The sequence below is a fragment of the Haliaeetus leucocephalus genome, unplaced genomic scaffold, assembly GCF_000737465.1.
Source record: "Haliaeetus leucocephalus isolate CR32 unplaced genomic scaffold, Haliaeetus_leucocephalus-4.0 Scaffold439, whole genome shotgun sequence".
Taxonomy (NCBI): domain Eukaryota; kingdom Metazoa; phylum Chordata; class Aves; order Accipitriformes; family Accipitridae; genus Haliaeetus; species Haliaeetus leucocephalus.
In genome coordinates, this window is record NW_010972875.1 from 8,549,533 (window position 1) to 8,569,208 (window position 19,676).

General features: G+C 40.8%; 1 protein-coding gene across 1 annotated transcript in view; it reads left to right on the top strand.

The window, feature by feature from the left end:
• Positions 1–19,676, top strand: part of KIAA1211 (KIAA1211 ortholog) — a 43,115-nt gene that overhangs the window by 21,417 nt on the left and 2,022 nt on the right. The window contains exons 3-8 of the mRNA XM_010574575.1: positions 6,134–6,298; positions 8,823–8,891; positions 10,193–10,375; positions 12,064–15,280; positions 16,752–16,942; positions 18,022–18,187. Coding sequence (XP_010572877.1) covers positions 6,134–6,298; positions 8,823–8,891; positions 10,193–10,375; positions 12,064–15,280; positions 16,752–16,942; positions 18,022–18,187 — 3,991 coding nt within the window. The remainder of the gene's footprint in view (positions 1–6,133; positions 6,299–8,822; positions 8,892–10,192; positions 10,376–12,063; positions 15,281–16,751; positions 16,943–18,021; positions 18,188–19,676) is intronic.

Genomic DNA, 19,676 nt, shown 5'->3' on the forward strand with positions numbered 1-19,676 from the left:
GGCTGTGGCAGTCAGCTGCAAGAAATATTAAATACTATGGCATATGGCTTACTGCATTTAGGAACTACTGGGCTACATCTTTTCTGTTTTATGCGGCCACGTGGTTTAAAACAAACAAACCCTCTGCTCTCTAAATTTGTAAAACATCCATTTATTACACAGATATTAATTATGATAAAACGTGTCTTGGGAATCTAGACTTCTTGGTCAAACTCTAAAGGACCAATTTTAAATTCACATTTCCCTGGCTTTGTAATGATGAATGTCCCCAATGATTTTCTTCCTTTCAGACCTAATGACTGTTCAGTTTTGGATCCCATTTCTTTTAGTCATTAACATATCTTCGCTAATGATCAAACTGGTGCTTCCCCTACTGTGTGTGGCACATCTGTATTCTACCAGCCATTCCCATTTTTGTTTCTGTTTGATATTGCTGAGATCTCAACAAGGCTACAAAGTTGTTTGCTAAACCTCTAAGCTATTATCTTTTAACCTGATGCTCTGCATTTTATAGAATTGGGAGTGAATTTTCACTGCACGACTGCCCAGCTTTGTATTTCTAACAATTAATTTCTTTGTTGCCAATATTTTCTAGTGCCGCTGCAGCCTAATTGTTTTCTTCATATTTGACAATTGTTTTCACTTTATAAACTAAATTTATCATTCTTAGTCATTCTAGCATTTCTGGGGCAGACCCCCTTTTTCCTGTAATCATATTAAGCCCTGGAAATGAGCTTCCGTTTTCCTTACTCACATGAGCTTTGCTTTTGGTACTCTGCAAGGAGAGACTCAGGTGACAAATGCCATAGATCCTGTAAGTATCTTCAAGTTTCTCCAGAAAGTCTTGCTCTTAACACGTGAGCATCTGTAAGTGGTCCATTGCCACTGTATACCAAAATCTTTATTTTGCATCTGGATTTTCTGCAAATACATATCTCTAGAGATCCATATACAGTTTGCTTCTTCACCATTCTTCTATTTTGGACTCTCCCAAAATCTTTCTTGAGGTGTAATGCCCCAAAGCACATGCTGCTCCAGCAATGGAGAGTGGAATAGTTCCCTCCCTGCATCTTATATCCAAACCACCTGTGGTAATACTTCTTATTTTCCTCCTTTTCAGTAGGTTTACATGTTAATTTTACATCTAGTTTACTTTGTAAAGCCTCCAGCTATACCAGTATAACTTATCACACAATGCTTTCCAGGTTATTCTCTCTCTTTGATTAAAAAAAAATAATTTTGCTTATGTGAGGTGTTTTGCTTGTTTAGATATGCTGCAGATTTTCCTGTTTGGATAAAGAAGTGTACTCACTTCCATAGAAAGAACAATTAGGTAAACTGTCTTTTCAGCCTAGAAAAGAAATTATAAGAGAGACGATATGATAGAGATGCATGAAATCATGAGTGGAATTGAGAAAATTAATATAGGAGAGTTATTCAGTCTTTCACGGCATGAGAACACATGAGCATCAGTTGAAACTAGTAACACTTTCAAACCAAAACAAAACCAAATATTTCTTTATGCATAGTTGGACTGTAGAACTCATTGTCATACAGCACTGTTATTCATGGAATATTTATAAAAGTTCAAAAAGCAATGAAACAATTTCATAAAAGAAAAGTTCCCAACTGACTATTGACTCCAAAAGTCCTCAGATGCCACAAATCATTGGAGCGTTTACAGGGAAAATCTCAGTACGGGCTCACCCTGTTCTTATATATTCCCAAGGCATTTGATTTTTGGGTCACTGTGAGAAACTGTACAGGACAATGTAGAATTTCAACAGTATAGCTCTTCTTAGGACAAGTATTATTGATTAAGTAATTATTTCACAATTATATATAACTAGAAAACATAATTTCATTTATTTCTATATCTGGGTATTCCAAACAGACATGAAAAATAAGTATTTGATTTGAAGGCAAAGTATGACCAGCATTTCTTGTAAGACTTGTTTGAATGGAATCAGCTGAAATAGTACACTCTGTTTTAATGATTTTTAACTGAACAGACTAAGAAGCTCAGCGGATCCAGTTTTGGATTCAGTCCAGGCACAGAGCCATAAGAATGACGTGGTTTCAGGGGGCTGAATCCAACATGCATGCAAGCAGGCATGTACACAGAAGAGGAGCCAAACTGGAGTGAAAGAGGAGATGTACGGCCCAGTCTGGGCTCTCTGCCGGTTAATATGGAAAGTTTGTGCTGTGGCATTTCCTATGCAAACACAAAGAGTGCTTTGAAAGTCTAAGCTTTTTAATTTGCTGCAGGTGCCAACCAATGCAGACCAATTTAACTTAGGAGTTTTATTGCTGAAGTTATTAATGGTAAGCTGGTGTAAAGATGTCCATTAAATAATATCATATTTTAACAAATTATTTTGCATTAGATAAAAGTGGGTCTGTGTCATGGTCCAGTTACTGTGGAAGATTTTAAAAATTGGATGAGTGCAGGCTTTTAATTTCTCTTCTAAATTCCCAGTATTTCTTTGCCTTTATTAAGATGTGCAGCCCTGCCCCTCACCTCACACTGAATGGCACTGCACTGATAGCCACCTGGGTTGGATGTGAATAGACAAACTCTCATGCACCTCTTGAATCTCATAGAAAAAAATTCAGGGATGAGGTAAACCTGATGTGGAGCACAACTTAATGATCCCATTCTGAAGCTCCCCTGTGTTGGTGGTGCCTCCAGCCACTGTTTCAGGGTCATTGTCATATGTGGCAGCCGTGCTGTTTTGGTGCTGAGAATGGTTTGCAAGTGGAAACACCTGTCCACTGGCTGCAAATTGAGGGACTGGGAAAGCCCATTGGCACTGATAACGCTGGAAGTGGAAGGTGCAGGCAGGAGACATTAATCTCTTTCCTTCTCCTTCTAGCTGACAGCTAGATTTCAGAGCAGGATGGTGATTTCTGGCTGCTAAATTACAAGTCGTCTTGCACAAACCAAAGGAGACCAGGGTCATTTAACTGAGACCGATACGCATCTATGGGGATTTCCAAAAGGGTATTTAAACACATGACTGCGCAATGGTAGAGGAACAAAATGGCATGCCTGCAACTTCTAATGACCGGTGTTGCAAATAATCCTCCTTAGGCAACCATCATCCACATGCTTTCAGCACAGGGAATTCGCAAGTACACAGGATTTATAGTTTTGTGTTCAGAAATATATGTCTAACTGAAAAAGATGCTCCTTTTCAAGGAATATGGCCTTTTCTCAGTGGCCTTGCAGCTTAAATTGATGTCTCTCTCCATTTCTGGGTTGGACTATCTGTGTACGTTCTTCCAAGTAAAAGTTGTGGGTTTTTTCTTTTCTTTCAGGGATGATGCATTTTTAGGGTTTTTATGATTGGCCAGGTAGAGAATGTATCTGTATGAATATTTCTGAGAGAGGATAATTGCGTTGTAGTTACAGTATGAGCACATTTTGAAAAAGGACAGGGAGCAGGTTTAACATTGCTCTTTGAAAGCAATAAGCATAAATTTGGTCAGTGGTAACAAGCTATTTGAGATTTTGACATTTGGTATTCAGCATCAGCTTTGGAGATTAGAATGCACTGAAAGAAATTGGCCAATGGAGAACTATTAGTGGAGGCTTTTTTAAGCAAAATTTATTTTAAAAAAGCCAATAAATAAATAATACAGAGAAGAGCCTTCTGTCCTGGAGGGAATGTGAGGGCTACTAGAGCTTCTTCTTCAATCTTCAAACTAATTTATGCAAGTCTGAGCAAATAAACTTTTAAAAATTTGAAGTAATTAAACCCAACAAACCTGTGTACAGTCCATAAATATTGAGGGTAGTCTATTTCCTGGAAATATCAGGAAAATAACATTTTAAACTTTTATATACAGAAATACACATTTTTACAGCACAGCCCTCAAGCATCCTTGATGACAATTAAAAAGGCCATTCTTTTTCAAGCACAGATCATTGTCCACAATAGCTCCATCACCACACAACTCCCACCGTGCACTGCACACACACTAGAATCAAGAACTTGATCAGAAGATCAAGAGAATAACACACCATCCTTTCCTCCAAAAGACATTGCAAGCAATATGTATGTGCATGCACGTTCTCACCATGGAAAAGATGCACAAGTTCTTAGTTTCTTGGGTAGTTTGCTCAGGTAATGCTGATGGTTCCAGCCTGGGAGAACTATTTGTCTAGGAATATGACTTCAGGAAGAAGAAGGGAGCAGCCTCAACTTAGAAAACATGTTATCAAGTTAGGAAGCTGTTCTGGAATTATTTTCTACTAGTATCAGAGGACCTTCAGGAATAGAGCAGAATTACAGCCTTCACACTATCTAATACAGACCCATTTGCTCTCTCCAGCTCCCATTTATGCAATGGAAACAAAAGATTTCAAGTCAGAGTTGCACTGCTGACATGAAAGCCTGGGAAGACTTGGTGAAATCCTTGCCTTTAGACTGTGGGTGCACTGCCAGTAATCTAGATGGGAATAAAACTGTGCCATTCAGAACTGCCCACTATGCCAAAATGATGTACTTAGATGAATTGCATTACTTTCTGCCAAAATCCAAGTGGGCGTAAACAATGTGTACCAAAACGAGGAGACTGAGAAAAACTATTCTAATTTAATAACCTGATTATAAGGAGTCTGTGGACGTACCTTTTGTCTTAATAGTTCAATACAGAAATCTAGTAATGTTTTGGGGTAATATGGATAAACTTCATATAAGAGTCTAGTCTGCTGGGCAACGGTGGCGAGCGAGACTGATCTGACCTGAATCATTTTAGAAATCCATCCATACTAAAGCATATCTTCCCTTGCCGACTGCTCACCTAAGCCATGCTACTGATTCTGTGCTATGAGAAAAAAAAAAAGTCTTTGTTTTGCATGCTATCTACTCCAATTTTCTGCAGTTCTCAGTGGCAAACTCATGTGAGGGGTCCGTGTATGTACCTGACATTTCCACTGAATAGAAGCTGCACAGTAAATCGAGTATTGCTGAGCTGTAGATGTTCATAGTAATACAAGACAGAAATGGGAGATGTCCTTTGGAGAATTTTCTGTGCTTGAAAGAGAGTAAAGGAGGAAAGTAACTCCACGGTCCTTTCTTTCCTAACTGAGAATGATTCCCTGAAATATTTATTTCAGGAAGAAAATCTATCAATAAATGTTCCTTACTCCATTTGCTCCTTTTAGAGAATTTCTTCTAACTCTTTTGCAAAAAGTTCACTTTCAAAGACTGTATGGTATGTGTCTCTGCAGTAGTCAGGGCTGTAATTTCTCTAATTCACCCTACCAGATTATACACTACTTATTTTACTCTTCTTATGCTTAATATAATTCAAGAGTACTTTCTTGTAATCCTTGAGAGAAAACTACTTCAACAAGGAAAATAAATGGTGGGAAAGCTCTTTTATCCATTCATTTTACTGCACGTCCCCTGCATAAACTTCTTTGTGCAAAAGCAGTGATGTGGTAGTGCATGTGAGCATGAGCAGACATGAGTTTGTGTATTGTTACTGTGAGATCAAGCATCTAAAAGAAGCTGGGTTTCTCCTCCTTGGAGAATTTGCCTCCTCTAAGGCAGGGTTATGCCAAACCCTTAACATTTAAAACTTGTCACTAAACATTACAATAAGGATATCTTTAAGAACGACAGATGCATGAGATGCAGGGTTTGGGGGCTGGAGAAGAAAAAGGTTGCCTTTTGGGGCAGTTTTAGATTCTCAGTGTACACTTGGCTCATAATCTTATTTCTTTGCAATAGTAAGGCTTCATAATTAGTTTTTATAAACAAAGTCTTAACCTAGGACATAGATTAAAAAAAGAGAAGGAATGTTTCAAAATTCACAGTAAGTTTGCAAAACTTGGCAACATTGACAAGAACTCAAGTTGATCATCCAAAATCAGAAATCATGCAGTAAATTCCTGACCTTGGTCGCTTTGTGGGGAGAAAAAAGAGGGGGTGCCCATCATGTTGCAGCAATGTGAGCCTCAAGTTGATTTTTTTTGTCCAGAGTCAGAAGTTGCCTTGAATGTTTCTGTGCAGCTTTCAGGTGGAGAAGGGGCACGTGCTAGACTTGGCTTGTTTTGCTGATAGTATAAATACCTTTTTTTTTTTTTTTTTTTTTTTTGTTTTTTTTCCTTGTTTTTCAGCAACAGTTGGCCAAGAATATAAAATTTGGGCAGCCTCCACAAATGACAATTTCTGTGAGGACGATGGGGGAGGCAAACACTAGTATAGAAGAGGATGTGTTGCTCAGTAGCCCCATGGAGATTGAGACTCAGCAGGACACTGTGATCTCAGACAGTGGTAATAAAGTAAGCACTTTAAATCGACATATTCATGGCATTTATAGCAGTACTAAAACAGTAAAGTCCACTGGGGCATAGCAGATGTCTCCAGTGAGGCGTAGCTGAGCTCAGCGGGCTGTTTTATGTGGGTGGGATCTCTCAGCTTGTGTTTCTTGGACTGGTGAGAAGCGTGTGCTCTTGGCATCCTGAGCCAGGTCCCACAGAATTACTGGTTTGAACGTTTGCTCTGAACTTCCATCAGTGCAGACATCACTTGGCAGTATAGCTAGAAGATAGGGAATTTTTCTGAGACAGAAAATGTCTTGAAATATGGACTTCCCAGCATGCAAGGTTGTACACGGCGTCAAATGGTAAAAAGGAAAATAATTCCAAAACGCAAGGGGTCTGGAGCTTAAATCTGTAAAATCCTGGGTCTTGGGGTAAATATCCATGTTTCTCATGGATGGGAACCGAAGGCAAAGAGGGGGGAGAAACATTTTGAGAATTCTCCCTAAATCCAGATCTCCAGTATAATTCAAATAATTACTCAAATTATCCATGAAGATTTTGATACCAGGAACTGTGGGCATTCAATGTCCACGTTCATGTCCAGAAAGGTCTCATTTAGACAGTGAAGAAACACAGTGATGGAAGCTCTCTGGAAATCCTCTAAGGCGAGACTGGTTCTGTGTGTCACTGTAATGGCTGAAGGGACCGTGGGGGACAGAGGGACATCCTTCCCTGCCCAGGGGAGGCTGACTTTGTGCCCGTGAACCCTTGGGGAAGGCAAGCAGCAACCCACCATGCACATGCAGCCCTTAAGATCGTGGAGGGACACTGAGCCTCCGCTCATGTGAAAGGCAAAGGCAGTTAAGTGTCCTCTGCAGCTAATGCCTATATTCAGCCAAACACACAGAAAGGAGATTTATGGCTGAGGTGGCCCAAAGTCTTTATCAGTCTTCAAGGGTCTCCTCTGTGACCACTTCGTTTGTGGCTGTGGTCGGATTTGTCAGGGAGCCAGGCGTTTCGGTAGGACCCGCACACTCACGCCTCTTCCTCTGCAGGCTGGGAGGATAAAAATGAAGCCAAAGTAAAGGTATATTTTTTTCCGCTTCACAAACACTCCCTTCTGAAGCAATCAGTTAAGGTGAATCAAGAGCATCTTGCGTGCCTCAGGGCACAAAGAGTGCACTGGCACTGTGGCCAGGTTTTGGCTCTGTACCCTGGTACTAGGCGAGACTCTATGTTTGAGACCAACACAGATTCTCTGCAGAAAGCCTTCTTGCTCTGTCCTGCAGGAGACCTGAATGTCACCTAGAGACCTCCAGCTCAAAGGGGAAAATAATTCCAGCACTAAAAAAACACTAAAGTATCTTTGTGTAATAAAAAGGGAGAGATTCAGTCTTCACCACCTACTCTTTTAAATATTATGTTTTGTAAACCAAATGAATGCCCCTTTGCATAAATCTTTTTCCAAATACCGAAGGAACAAACATCCCTACTCAGAGGAGATTGTAGACACAAACAAACCAATGCTACATGCATAGGGTCAGCCAGAACACTTGGTACTTTCCTTTTCTCTTTCTGCACGCTACTCATTACCGGCTTTATCAGAGATTTCTGGTGCACTGCAGCTTGCCTTGTTTCTGCTCCTGTCTCTGCTGGTGGCCTTGTAACTCCTCTGCATGTTTATCTGCATAGGTCCTGGGGTGATGGGGTGGCTTCTGTCAGGAGCTGGTGGCCAGGACCACATAGCGCTGCTCTACTTCAAACAGGTTTCCTGTGTTGCTTTGTGACTTCTGATTTTCCTGACTAACTTGGATTGATGGCAGGAGTTCTGGGTTTCATTTAACCTATATTTGTAAAGCTGATTTTTTAGGCTTTATACTACCAATTGCGTGCACCTCGTGCACTTGTGATCCCAACATTCATTAGCTTACGAAGTAATACTGTGATATAATGCTTAAAACCAGAGTTTCTGGGTGTCACAAATGCTACTTCAACCCCTGTGCCTTCAAAATCCCTTCCTGTGAGATGGCTTGGAGAGGGACAGTAGCTAAGGAGTCCTAGTGACTGATAGGCTTTGATTGCTCGGGGGGGGCTGGTTTGCTTTATAGGAAGCGGAGTCATCAACAACCTGGAGTTGAAACTCCTTGCAGCAGACGTAATGCCTGATCAGGTTCCTATATTTTTTTCCTTAGGTGTAGGTCGGGAGAAAATAGTTATTAAAAGAGCTGATTGAAATCCTACAAAGGTGTGCTCTTTCTTTGGATTTGGAATCTGGTTATCTTGTTAAGGAAGTGTGAGTGTTCTGCCTTTTGTAGTGTCTTGTAGCAACAACTGCTTCTGTATAGACAGCAGTAATTCAAGGAGCAGCAAAGAGAAACTCATAGCATTTAGGAACAAGAATTGTTTATCCTTCAATCCTGCAGTGACAGGAGATGGGGTAAAAATCTTCCCTAATATGCATGATTTCACAAGTCCTTTGAACCATATTTATTAGGTCCTTTACTTTTTAATATCTAGCTATGGTAATCTTCTTGTTTTCTAGTCCACTGACACTCCAGATTTGTTGAGAACAATGAGTTTGCCTGGAACAGGACATGAAGCGGAAGAAAAGGTAAAAAAACTTACACTTGGTTTGCACTGAGTTACTTGCTAATATTAGTTATTAGAAGCCTAACGGTCAGTTTTTGCTTTAATACATATTTCCTTGTTTCATTCACCACCCACGGTTTTTTGAACATTGCACAGTTTTGGGGCTAGTAAATAAGCAATAACTAAGATTGAGAAATCTGTAAGAGTTGATTGCAGGAGACAGCAGAACTCGCTCTCTGCCAGTCTTGTAGCATTCCTGCATTTGATGTATTAATCATAGAGCCATAATTTTCATAAATACTTCTACTACTTTGTTATGCTTACATGTAATTCAATAAACATATGCAAAATGTTCCATCAGCTTTTAAGTAATTGGTTCCCTGATTAGCATATGTTTAACCTTCCGAAGATTACAGAGCTGTCTTGAAAACAATGTATGTGATTTTCTTTCCTTACAGAAGATGCTTTCTCCCTTCCTTTTTTTTTTTTTTTCTGTCTTCTTTTTCCACTTGGATTGTGCCAAATACAAGTCTCAGGATGATAGCTCAGTGACTTACGGGAGAGACTGATCACAGGCTCACTCTTAAATGTCTAGACATATAGTTCCACTGTATTTATTCATGAGAGGGGTCTCACTAAATCACTTTGCTTGTATTTTGCACTTTCTGAACCCAAATACTTGAAGCGCAAGAGAAAAAAGCACCAATCAAAGCCAGCATTGTCTTATTTTATTTTTTGCTGTTCTTTGGTGCCAGCTTGGACAACTCCACATGACTTTGGAGGAAGGTTTTCTGCAGGCACTGTGCCAGTCTGAGATCCAATACTGTGATCATCTCCCATGCAGAGAGTACAGCTCTGTAGCTGTTCTATTATAATGCTTAGATAAGTCAATCTGATTTGGTCTTGCCTAAAGTGTACAATCTAAATTATTTAAAGATGTAGATATTTTTTCCACGGTAAGCAAACATTAAAATGTCCCAGTGTTTGATGTTGCTTAAAACTCCACCCCTGTCCTTCCCAATCCCAACAACTTCAGAGTGGAGCTAAACTGTGAAAAAACTTAGTTAGAATGGTCTAAGTAGTTTTTAAGTGAAAAGTATAAAAATGTGTAGTACTGGAAATAGGGAAAATATTACAGCTGTAACTTTCATGTCCAAACTTCATGATTTGTATGATGGAAAAACAGGATTTAAAGTCTTTTCTGCTAATAACTCCTTTGAATTCAAAACTGAAAAGGCTTTGGGGGTGGGATATTTGTTTGTTTATTTATTTAAATGGAACAAATAGCTTAATAATAGCTTCTTGTGTTTGTAACACAAACAGGTCACTCCAGTCAAATCATCGCGGCCAAAAAGACAATTTTCCTGTTCTGGCACAATTGAAACAATCAATTTGGATGCAGTTCCCCAGGCTGTTGCTCGTCTAGACAACAGTGCAGCTAAACACAAGCTGTCAGTGAAGCCAAAAAAACAGAGGATGTCAAGAAAGCACAAGAGATTGACAAAGGTATTGAATCACTGGTCAAACAGTGAGAGGAGGGGGGTTGCTTTTGAAGCTGGGTACAAAATAACCGTAACTGAGTGCACCAGAAGTAGCTATAGGCGGAGGACTGTCTTAAAATGTGATTAACACTGTTAGAGACAGGTATTGAAAGCTTCTTCAACAAATCTCATGTCTTCAAGGCAAAACAAAATGCATGCTTCTTTCATTTTGTCTTGAAATCAAGATAGAGACCTAAAGATGAAACCCTAGCTGGACAGAAGATGCAAAGAAGTTTTAACATAGCCAGTTGAGACAAATGTACTTGCACCTGAAGTACTTCCACTAGAATTTTACACTGAGAGAGCTTCTGAGTCTAGCTTTTCTAGTAAAAAATTCAGGCCATAAAGGTCCGAAGGATATCTGCCACTGTTAATGCTGCTCTGGTATAGGCAATCAGATAGTGCAAAATTTGGTTGGGAAAAAAATTAGATTCTCTAAAAGTGGCACGAGTTCCGACAGTGATAGTATCATTCTCTTATAAGAAAGAATAAGACTTAAGTAATGCAGCTTTTGCTGCAGCTACAGAGTGAATTACCAAATCCTAGCTTTGTACACTAACTGCATGGCTATTTTGGGTTTTATGCTGACATCTTGCTAGTGCTTGTAAATGGGACAAGACTATTCAACTAATACAGGGTTCAGGAGAGGCCACTGTCCTTTCTTCCGCACCATTGTACTTGCATTTATCACTCTTGCAATGAAGAAATTTTAAATTTAAACCTCTTGTTTATACAGAACGTTTAACTGGAGCCAAATGATGGCTCAACAAATGATAGATAGACAGGGCATTAGCTGAGCTGTTTTCCTCAAGGAAGGTGCTGGGAAGCACTCTTCAGGTGCAGCTCACCTTCAGACCATGTCGCCACAGAGACAAGGAGTAAGCTGTGAAGATCTGCATTTAGTTTATTGCAGGTATTGCACCACATGCCAGGGCTGTGGGGCAAGCACAGAGAACCAGTCAGCAGTTAGCACGTCTCAGTACAGTACAGTATTGCCGGGGAGCTCTAGGTTCTCTGCCCATGTGTGGTCCCACAGTTCCTGCAACAGAATGGGAGTCTCAGCACAGCTAATGAGGTAGATACACTGGCTCAGAATTTGTGAAAAGTAACCAAATTGTGTTTCCCAGAGCAGTGTTCTATCCCAGCTAGCATTGCAGAGCTCTTTTCTGCAGGCAACAGCTTCTGTCTCTGCAAGTAACAGCTAGATTTGCCATGAAAGAACTGGCAAAACGATGCCCTTAAGTAGGTGCTAATTATTTCAGGATTAAAGGATGGAGTTCCAAGTAGTAGAACAGGCATATGAAACTTGTGCTCTATTCCTTGAGTTTCTGTAAATTTGAAATGGCAGATCTCAACCTGGATTAGTTTGTGTACACCAAATGGTGATTCAATATTTAGCGTTATACTGATATCACTGTTGGGATGTTTTCTTTCTTTTAAAGGCTATCACCCAAATAGGTGAGAGGCATGGGATCTATGATGATGTGATCCATAAATTGGCATGGGTGTGTTGGCTCTGGATCTAAATCATTGTTTAAAAAAAAAAAGAAAAAAAGAGTTGTTTTTAATTTGCAACTGATTGGACGTTCACTGTAAAGAATAACAAGCCATTAGGCAATATTCAGTAACTCTAAACTTGTCTCCCAATTTTAGGGATCACAAAGTTTAACGATAACAGAATTTGAGCCAGAGGACCTAGAAACTCAGCTGTATGGCGACAGATACCCAGGTTATAATGGACACATCATAGCAGACAAGCTAATCCAGAACAGAGATGAGCAGAAGCAGCTTCAGCTGGCAGAGGAGAAAAGAATTGAAGATCACTGGGGGATCTTTGAGGCTGAAAGAATAAGGCAGATTGTAGAAATGGAAGAACAAAGAGAAATGGAAGAACAAAGAGAAATGGAAGAACAAAGGTGCCAAGAACTTGAGCAGGTGCAGAAGGAGCAGGAGAGAAGGTGTCGTGAAGAAGAGAGGAGGCAGTATCTCCTTGAAGGAGAGACATCTTTGAAAACAGAAGAGCAAACATGCCATAAAGAGGAGAGAAGACTGCTGGAGGCTGAAAAGAGGCAAGAGCTGGAAGAGCAGAGTTGGCAGGAACTGGAGAAGCAGACACAGAAGGAGCTGGAGGAGCCACAGGGACAAGAGCTGGAGGAGCAGAAGTGCCAGGAAAAAGAGGAGCAACAGAGACAAGAGCTGGAGGAACAGAAGCACCAGGAATGGAAGGAGCAACAGAGACAAGAGCTGGAGGAACAGAAGCACCAGGAATGGAAGGAGCAACAGAGACAAGAGCTGGAGGAACAGAAGCACCAGGAATGGAAGGAGCAACAGAGACAAGAGCTGGAGGAACAGAAGCACCAGGAATGGAAGGAGCAACAGAGACAAGAGCTGGAGGAAATGAAGCACCAGGAACGGGAGGACCAACAGAGACGAGAGCTGGAGGAGCAGAAACACCAGGAATGGGAAAAGCAGAGATGTCAGGAGTTGGAGGAGCAGAGGCATCAGGAATGGGAAGAGCAGGGGCGCAAGGAGCTTGAGGAGAAACAGAGACGAGAGCTGGAGGAGCAGAAGCGGCTAGAGCTGGAAGAATTAAGACAACATGTGATTGAAAAACAGTGTCAAGAGGAAGAAGAAAGAAGTTGGCTGGAGGGCCAAAAAGAACTCAAGGGAAAAAATAAGGAAGAAAAACAGAGACAAGAGCTAGAAGGGAAAGAGCTTCAAGAAGCTGAAATAAAACTGAAGCAGGAGAAAGAAGCTGAGAGCCTCAAACAACAGAAAAAACAGGAGGAACAAAGGCTGCATTTGAAGGAGAAAGGAGAAAAGACAGAGAAGGAACAACCCCAGCATGTAATGGATAAGACAAAGAAACGGGAAGAGCAGAGAAAACACAAGCTCACAAAACAAATGCACTTGGAAAGTACAGAAAGTGTGCAACAAGATGAACTGAAGCAGCAAAAGGAACAAAATGAACAAGAATGGAACAAGCTGGAAGAGCAGAGGGTAGACACAGAAGGACAAAATCTTCAGCAAAACCAACAAGAAAAATCCTTGGAACAGCAACAGGACAAGGATCAGTTGTGTTCTGGAGGGGCTGATAGGCATCTGCTAGAGGAGAAGCTCCAAGAAGGATCAAGATCCCAAAAACTCAAACAGCCAGAAAAAGGGAATAAAACAGCAGAAGGCGGCCTAGCCCAGAAACTGAAGAGAGAAGTTGAGGCGCAGGAGCAAAAGCGAATAGGGGAAGAGCTTCGGTGGCAAGAGGTAGATGAAAGACAAACTGCATCCAGACCCTTCACATTTCAAGTGTCTTCTGGAGATAAACAGATCATATTTCAGAAAGTAAATCTGAGTCCAGTCATGCCCATCAAAGGAGCAGGACTCTCTTCTCCATCCATCAAAGACTGCAGGATGCACACTGCCAGCAAGGGCTCCCATACACTCCCATCATCTGTGTGTGTACCCCATACAGCTATTTTGGTTACTGGAGCACAGCTGTGTGGCACAGCAGTTAACTTGAACCAGATAAAGGACACGGCTTGTAAATCATTACTTGGCTTAACAGAAGAGAGAAAAAATGTGGACATTCCTTCACCAGAGAAGGCCCAGAAAAAAAACCAGGATCCCAAGCCCAGCAGCAGTAAAATGAAATATGCACAAGAGACATCGAACAACCAGGCCGTACTAGCTGAGTGGGCCTCTATCCGCTCCAGAATCCTGAAGAACGCAGAAAACAGCAAATATGAGAGAGATCGAGTAAGTGTCTGCAGACACAGTGACGACTGGACACCCCGAGGACGGGGTGCTCCACATGGCAACTTGAGGAAGACTCTCTCTGCCAATGCGAAGTTCTCAATAACACCAGCATGGCAGAAATTTTCAGAAGCTTCAAAAACCAATTCAGATGCTGAGAATGTAAGTGTGGCAAAAGGCAATGAACCAGTGGGAAGAATCACTGGCTCATGTGCTGACTCAAAGGAGGATGAGGCTTCTACTTTTAAGGATAACTTTGCTGAAAAGGCTAAGGAGAAAATGGAAACCCATAGTGAAATGACAGACAACACAGAAGGCTGTAAATTTGCAAAAGATCTTCCATCTTTCCTTGTTCCAAGTTTTCCTCATTCTCCAGGTAAAGAATTACCCCAGGCAGAACTTCCTGGTGCTCAGGAAAATCAGCAGAATAACAGCACAAAAAAAGCAGATAAACCAGCACCAAACGGAGAAGAAAATGTTTCTCCTTTTGGGATAAAGTTACGAAGGACAAACTACTCTTTACGTTTCCATTATGATCAACAGGCTGAGCAAAGGAAAAAGAAAAGATACAGTGCAGGAGATAGTTTTGATGGTTTGCCTGACCCACTAGTTACAACAGAAGGTGAGAAAGAGTCCGCTGTTTTTGCTCCGCAAGAGAGTACATCCTCTGGCATAGGGAGAGTGAACGTCCTTGGTAATGTGAAAGACTCAAAAGACTCTTCAATTACTGTGGTGGAGATTTCACAACCAGCAGGCACACCAGTGGTCCTACCAGCCACTGGCCAGAGCACTTTACTCCCTCATGAGAAACCAGCATGCAAGTCACTGGTCCCACAGAAACCTGCTTTAGCTCCAAAGCCCACCAGCCAGACACCACCATCGTCTCCTCTCTCTAAAATGAACAGATCAAACCTAGCTGATACACTAGGGCAAAGGTTGGTTAAAGCTGAATCAGACAGTGGCTGGAGAAAAGAAGACAGAGCAAATGCAGTGCAGTCCACACCATCCAATGAGTACAAAAATGAAGAGGAAGAAATCAGAGAAAAGAAGTCATTTTTCCCATCTATAAGTATTCCATGGAGAGAAAAAAATGACAAAAAGCCTGAGCCACTGAAGAAAGGTATGTATTTTTCAAAGGTCATTTAGTTATTGTCTGCATTTTCAAAATGAAATACTGGAGGTCCAGAGGAAGAAACTTGGTCTTAAGATATAATTTTTACTTGGCACATTATCTGTGGAGTACCACTACTTTGCTTTGGGTTGTCTGAATGAATGAGACTTCCCATCCCCACAGTTTAATTCAGATACACATAAACTCAGTGTGACGAGTGCGACCTGCTTACGGAAGTTAATTTCAAGAAGGTAGCTGAAGTGTGTGTGTTTTTTCCTTGACAGAGATATTACCTAGTTAGTCAGATGATGGACTCTGTTCCATGTGTAATGGTGTCATTGGAGCAAAGGAAGTAATTTTTATAATTTACATTACATTGTATCTATTTTTTAGGGGAATATTATGTAAGTTAAAAAGTACTAAGATCTAGGTCCCCTTATAGTGCCTACCACTGGCAAATTCTCTATCTATCTAACCCGATATAGCTGGAGGCAGGAGTCTGCATTTCAGAGGCATTCTTCAGTAATCGAAACAATTACGGTAGCCATAGTAGCTCTTCAGAGGAAGGTTGAAAGCCCCTGTGGCTTGAAATAGTATTCTGTACAAGAGTGAAAATCACCCTTTGAGTGCAAGCACACTCAAAAGAGCAAGGCAGGAATTCAGCATTTAATCGGGAAATCCCAATTTTTTCCATTCTTGAATTTTGCAAGCATCAAGACACTTCTAAAACCATATCTCAGTGGAACTGCTGCTTGTTTTTACACCTTTTCCTTTAACTCCCATTTTTCAATGAGGATTTATGGGAACTAGTTAAGAGGCACAGCTGCTGGTCTGGGAGCGCAGGGCCCGGGCCAGTTGGGCGTTTCCATGCTCACTGAGCTCTGCAGGAGCACCTTTGCACCCTAGTGCTGCTCCCAACCACTCACGGCTCTATACTGGGTGCTAGCCCCAGTTTCATGCATGCTACAGGAAGTCAAATACTCAAGTGACGATTTGAAAAAAAAAATTTTTTTTAAGAGGGGCTGCATTTACAGAGTACATCATTTCAGCCTCCTTCTTCTGGCCAAAATTCGGACACTCTTCTTTGCTTAATTACAGCTGGAAAACCAGGGAACTGCAGTACATAGTGGCTGGATCCCTTTCATTAGAGTTATAAACAATCAATGCATATGTATCACTTTCACCTAAATATCTCATGCAGTGTGAGTACTTGCAGTAAATTAGGCTGGAAGTCTAAGTGTCTGGGGTAGGCTTTTTCACACAAAAAGGATAAATTTGGACAGCTGTATGAGTGTGTTGAATTAGGTCTTATTCCTGAGGCATAAAAACTGTTTCAGGATTTGACATAAAGACCACAAAGGTCTGTGAATGGCAAGGCATTCAATGGGCTGAGCTCCAGAGTTTTCACAAGGTAGAGAAATGGTACCTGTTTGCTTGAGATGTGCATTACTTAACCAATTCTTCTCATGTTTTCTTTCAGAAAAGCCAGTCCTCCAGAGCAGGCACTCTTTAGATGGCTCTAAATTGATGGAGAAAGTTGAAACTTCACAACCACTTTGGATTACATTAGCGCTGCAAAAGCAAAAGGGGTTTCGTGAGCAGCAAGCTACGAGGGAAGAGAGGAGACAAGCCAGAGAGGCAAAGCAAGCAGAGAAGCTGGCTAAAGAAAATGTAAATGATCTTTAGAAACCTGCCCATTAGAAATACTGATGCCATAATTATAACTGTTAGCTAGTTTTATTATGTGAAAGGGATTTTTTTTTAATGTTTGGTTTATAAGATTTCATAAAAGCTAAAATGACAGTGAGTAAAAAGTAGTTTGAAAATTTGGAGTTCCCTTTTTGCAAAACTGAGACCTCAGGGAGAAAATACTGTGCAATAGTATGACAATTTTAGTGTAAACTCTGATGCCTTAATATCAGGTGGTAGTTAATGGCGATCATAAGCATGACCACTGCACAGTTGATTGAACAGAAGAATTGTATGCAGCATGGTTCTTTCAAAGCTTGATGTTAAGCCTTAATGCTTGGGGAATAACAGCTGGAATACTCATTTATAAGTGAATATAGGTAAATATTAGTAAGTTTGAATTTATTTTTATTGTAACATATTATTTGGATAAAATGCAGATGAATGAAAGAAATGAACTGTCATGTGGAACATCCAAATGCCTAAAGCAGGCACGGAATTCAAGTATCACTTCTTTCCTGTTCTCTAAATAGCTACTTACTATCTATGGTTTTCTGTTAGTAAGAAAAACACTTCTACTTATAGTACAACGTGATGCTACAAAACCAGTGATGCTGTATATAGATACCACAGATAGTAAAAAGGGAGATGATGGGGGTAACTAAGTATATTTTGCTGTTTGTTACAAGACCCAAATTTCTGATGGACACATGCATAATTACAGATGTAGATAATTGGCGGAAGAAAACAGCAGTGGGTGTGAAGTTGCCCACAGATGCACACGCTGTGTTTCAGTGCTGTATTTAACAGGTAGGGCTGGCTCAAACTGTTCGGTATTTTGACTGAAATGACAACATGACAAATTTAACTTTGTGGGTCTTTTTTTACAGTCTCTAATAACTGTTAGTTTTAGAAGTATTAGCGTGTTTCCATCCTTTGCCAAAAAGGAAGGTTAAGGAAAGGACAGGTGATGAATGAAAGCATCAAGTGTGACATCTCTTACTTGTAGCCATTACATGACAGACTGTTTATCATTCAGCAGTTTTCCGTCTCTGTTCTAGGCTGCTGTAAGTAATCAGCCAGAAAATAAAAGTAGCAGCAGCAAAACAAGCACACTGCAGAAATCTACAACTCAAGAAGACGAGAAGAAAATTGAGACTGCTGTGTCAAGACTAGAAAGAAGGGAGCAGCTAAAAAAGTCAAACACGCTTCCAACTTCTGTGACAGGTACAGTGAAAGATTCAGATTTACTCGAGGAATAATGCACTTCAGAAATGGTATTGCATGTTTTTGAGAAAGTGAATGAATTTGTTTTTTCCTCATATATTACCCCTAGAATTACAAATGCATTTGCTTTCAGCATGGAACAACACAACTTGTCCTGGTCTCACCTGCTGGCCATTATGCTGACAGTATAGAATTTCAACAGGTTTTTATCAGGTTCCCCAGGTTATTAAGGCTGCACTACTGCATTTCCTTAGAATTGCCCCAGTTCAAGCTTAAAAAATTAAGCTGTCTCCCCAAGCTATATCCAACAGTATTTTTGGAACATGACTAATACACATTAGAGGGATTTGACTTACTGTGAATTGCAACTGCAATTCCAAAAATGTAAAAACTAATCAATTCAGTTGAAGGTAGCCTGTCACTTTGAATTTAGGCCGCCTCCTTCCCAGTCACATTTTTGGTATGGAAGGTTGGAACCAGAACCTACTACTTTATCTGTCACCTCAGTTAAGCTGAAACTATTCCATATTCAAAAAGCAGGCAGGTTTAAATACTTCCCCAAAGGGCATACTATTTGGGGTGGTGATGGCTGAAATAGAGACTTGCCTAATATTTCTCTAGCCAACATTAGTCCTAGGCAAAAGGTTTTGGAGAAGAGTACAGATAGGTGTTGAAGAAACCTTTTTACAAGTTGCACAGTAAATAGCGTGGGCTTCTTGGAAAGTGAATACACATATCGGCTGAATCTATTCAGTAGTACTCCAAGCCAAGAACTATGAAATGCAACTGTTGAAAGCTATGAGGTAATTAATTTATCTGATAGTAAAGGCTAAACCAGTGCTACTGCTACATTACAGATTGTTCCAAGCCGAACAACCCGTACGCATGCCTATATTCAGTTGGTTCAGCAGCCGTATGTCCACACTGCAGCTGCAGGCCAATGCAGATAGTCCTGAGAACTTGTTTTACTTGCAACATCGTGGATTGGACTAGATGATCTTTAAAGGTCCCTTCCAACCCAAACCATTCTAAGATCTCGCATAGATTGCCCAAAACTTTCCTGCTCCCTGTTAGCCTGCTGCCAGTGCCCAAACTGGCTTTGGAGGCAAGCAGCTGGAGCAGCTTTACGGCATTCCTGTCAACCTGTTAACGGGGCTCTACTGCAGCCCTACCGGCAAAGATTTGGTAGTGTCATGTTATGCTGTACATAGTTCATTCTAGCAGAAGTCAATCTCTAGCACGACAGATGATGTCAAACTAGATCAAAGAAGGGCCAAACCCCAATTATCCTTGGTCTGTCTGCACTAGAATGAAGATTTCAGGAGGAAATTCAGGAGGAATTACCAATTTTGAATTACCAAAAGTGAAAGCATAGAACTGTGTTCGCCCTAAAGGAAAGAGTGACTGGATTTCTGTGTGATTACTGGCTACGTTTGGAGCCAGGTAGCCATTATCAATTGCACAAATATATGGTATACAAGTATTGGTT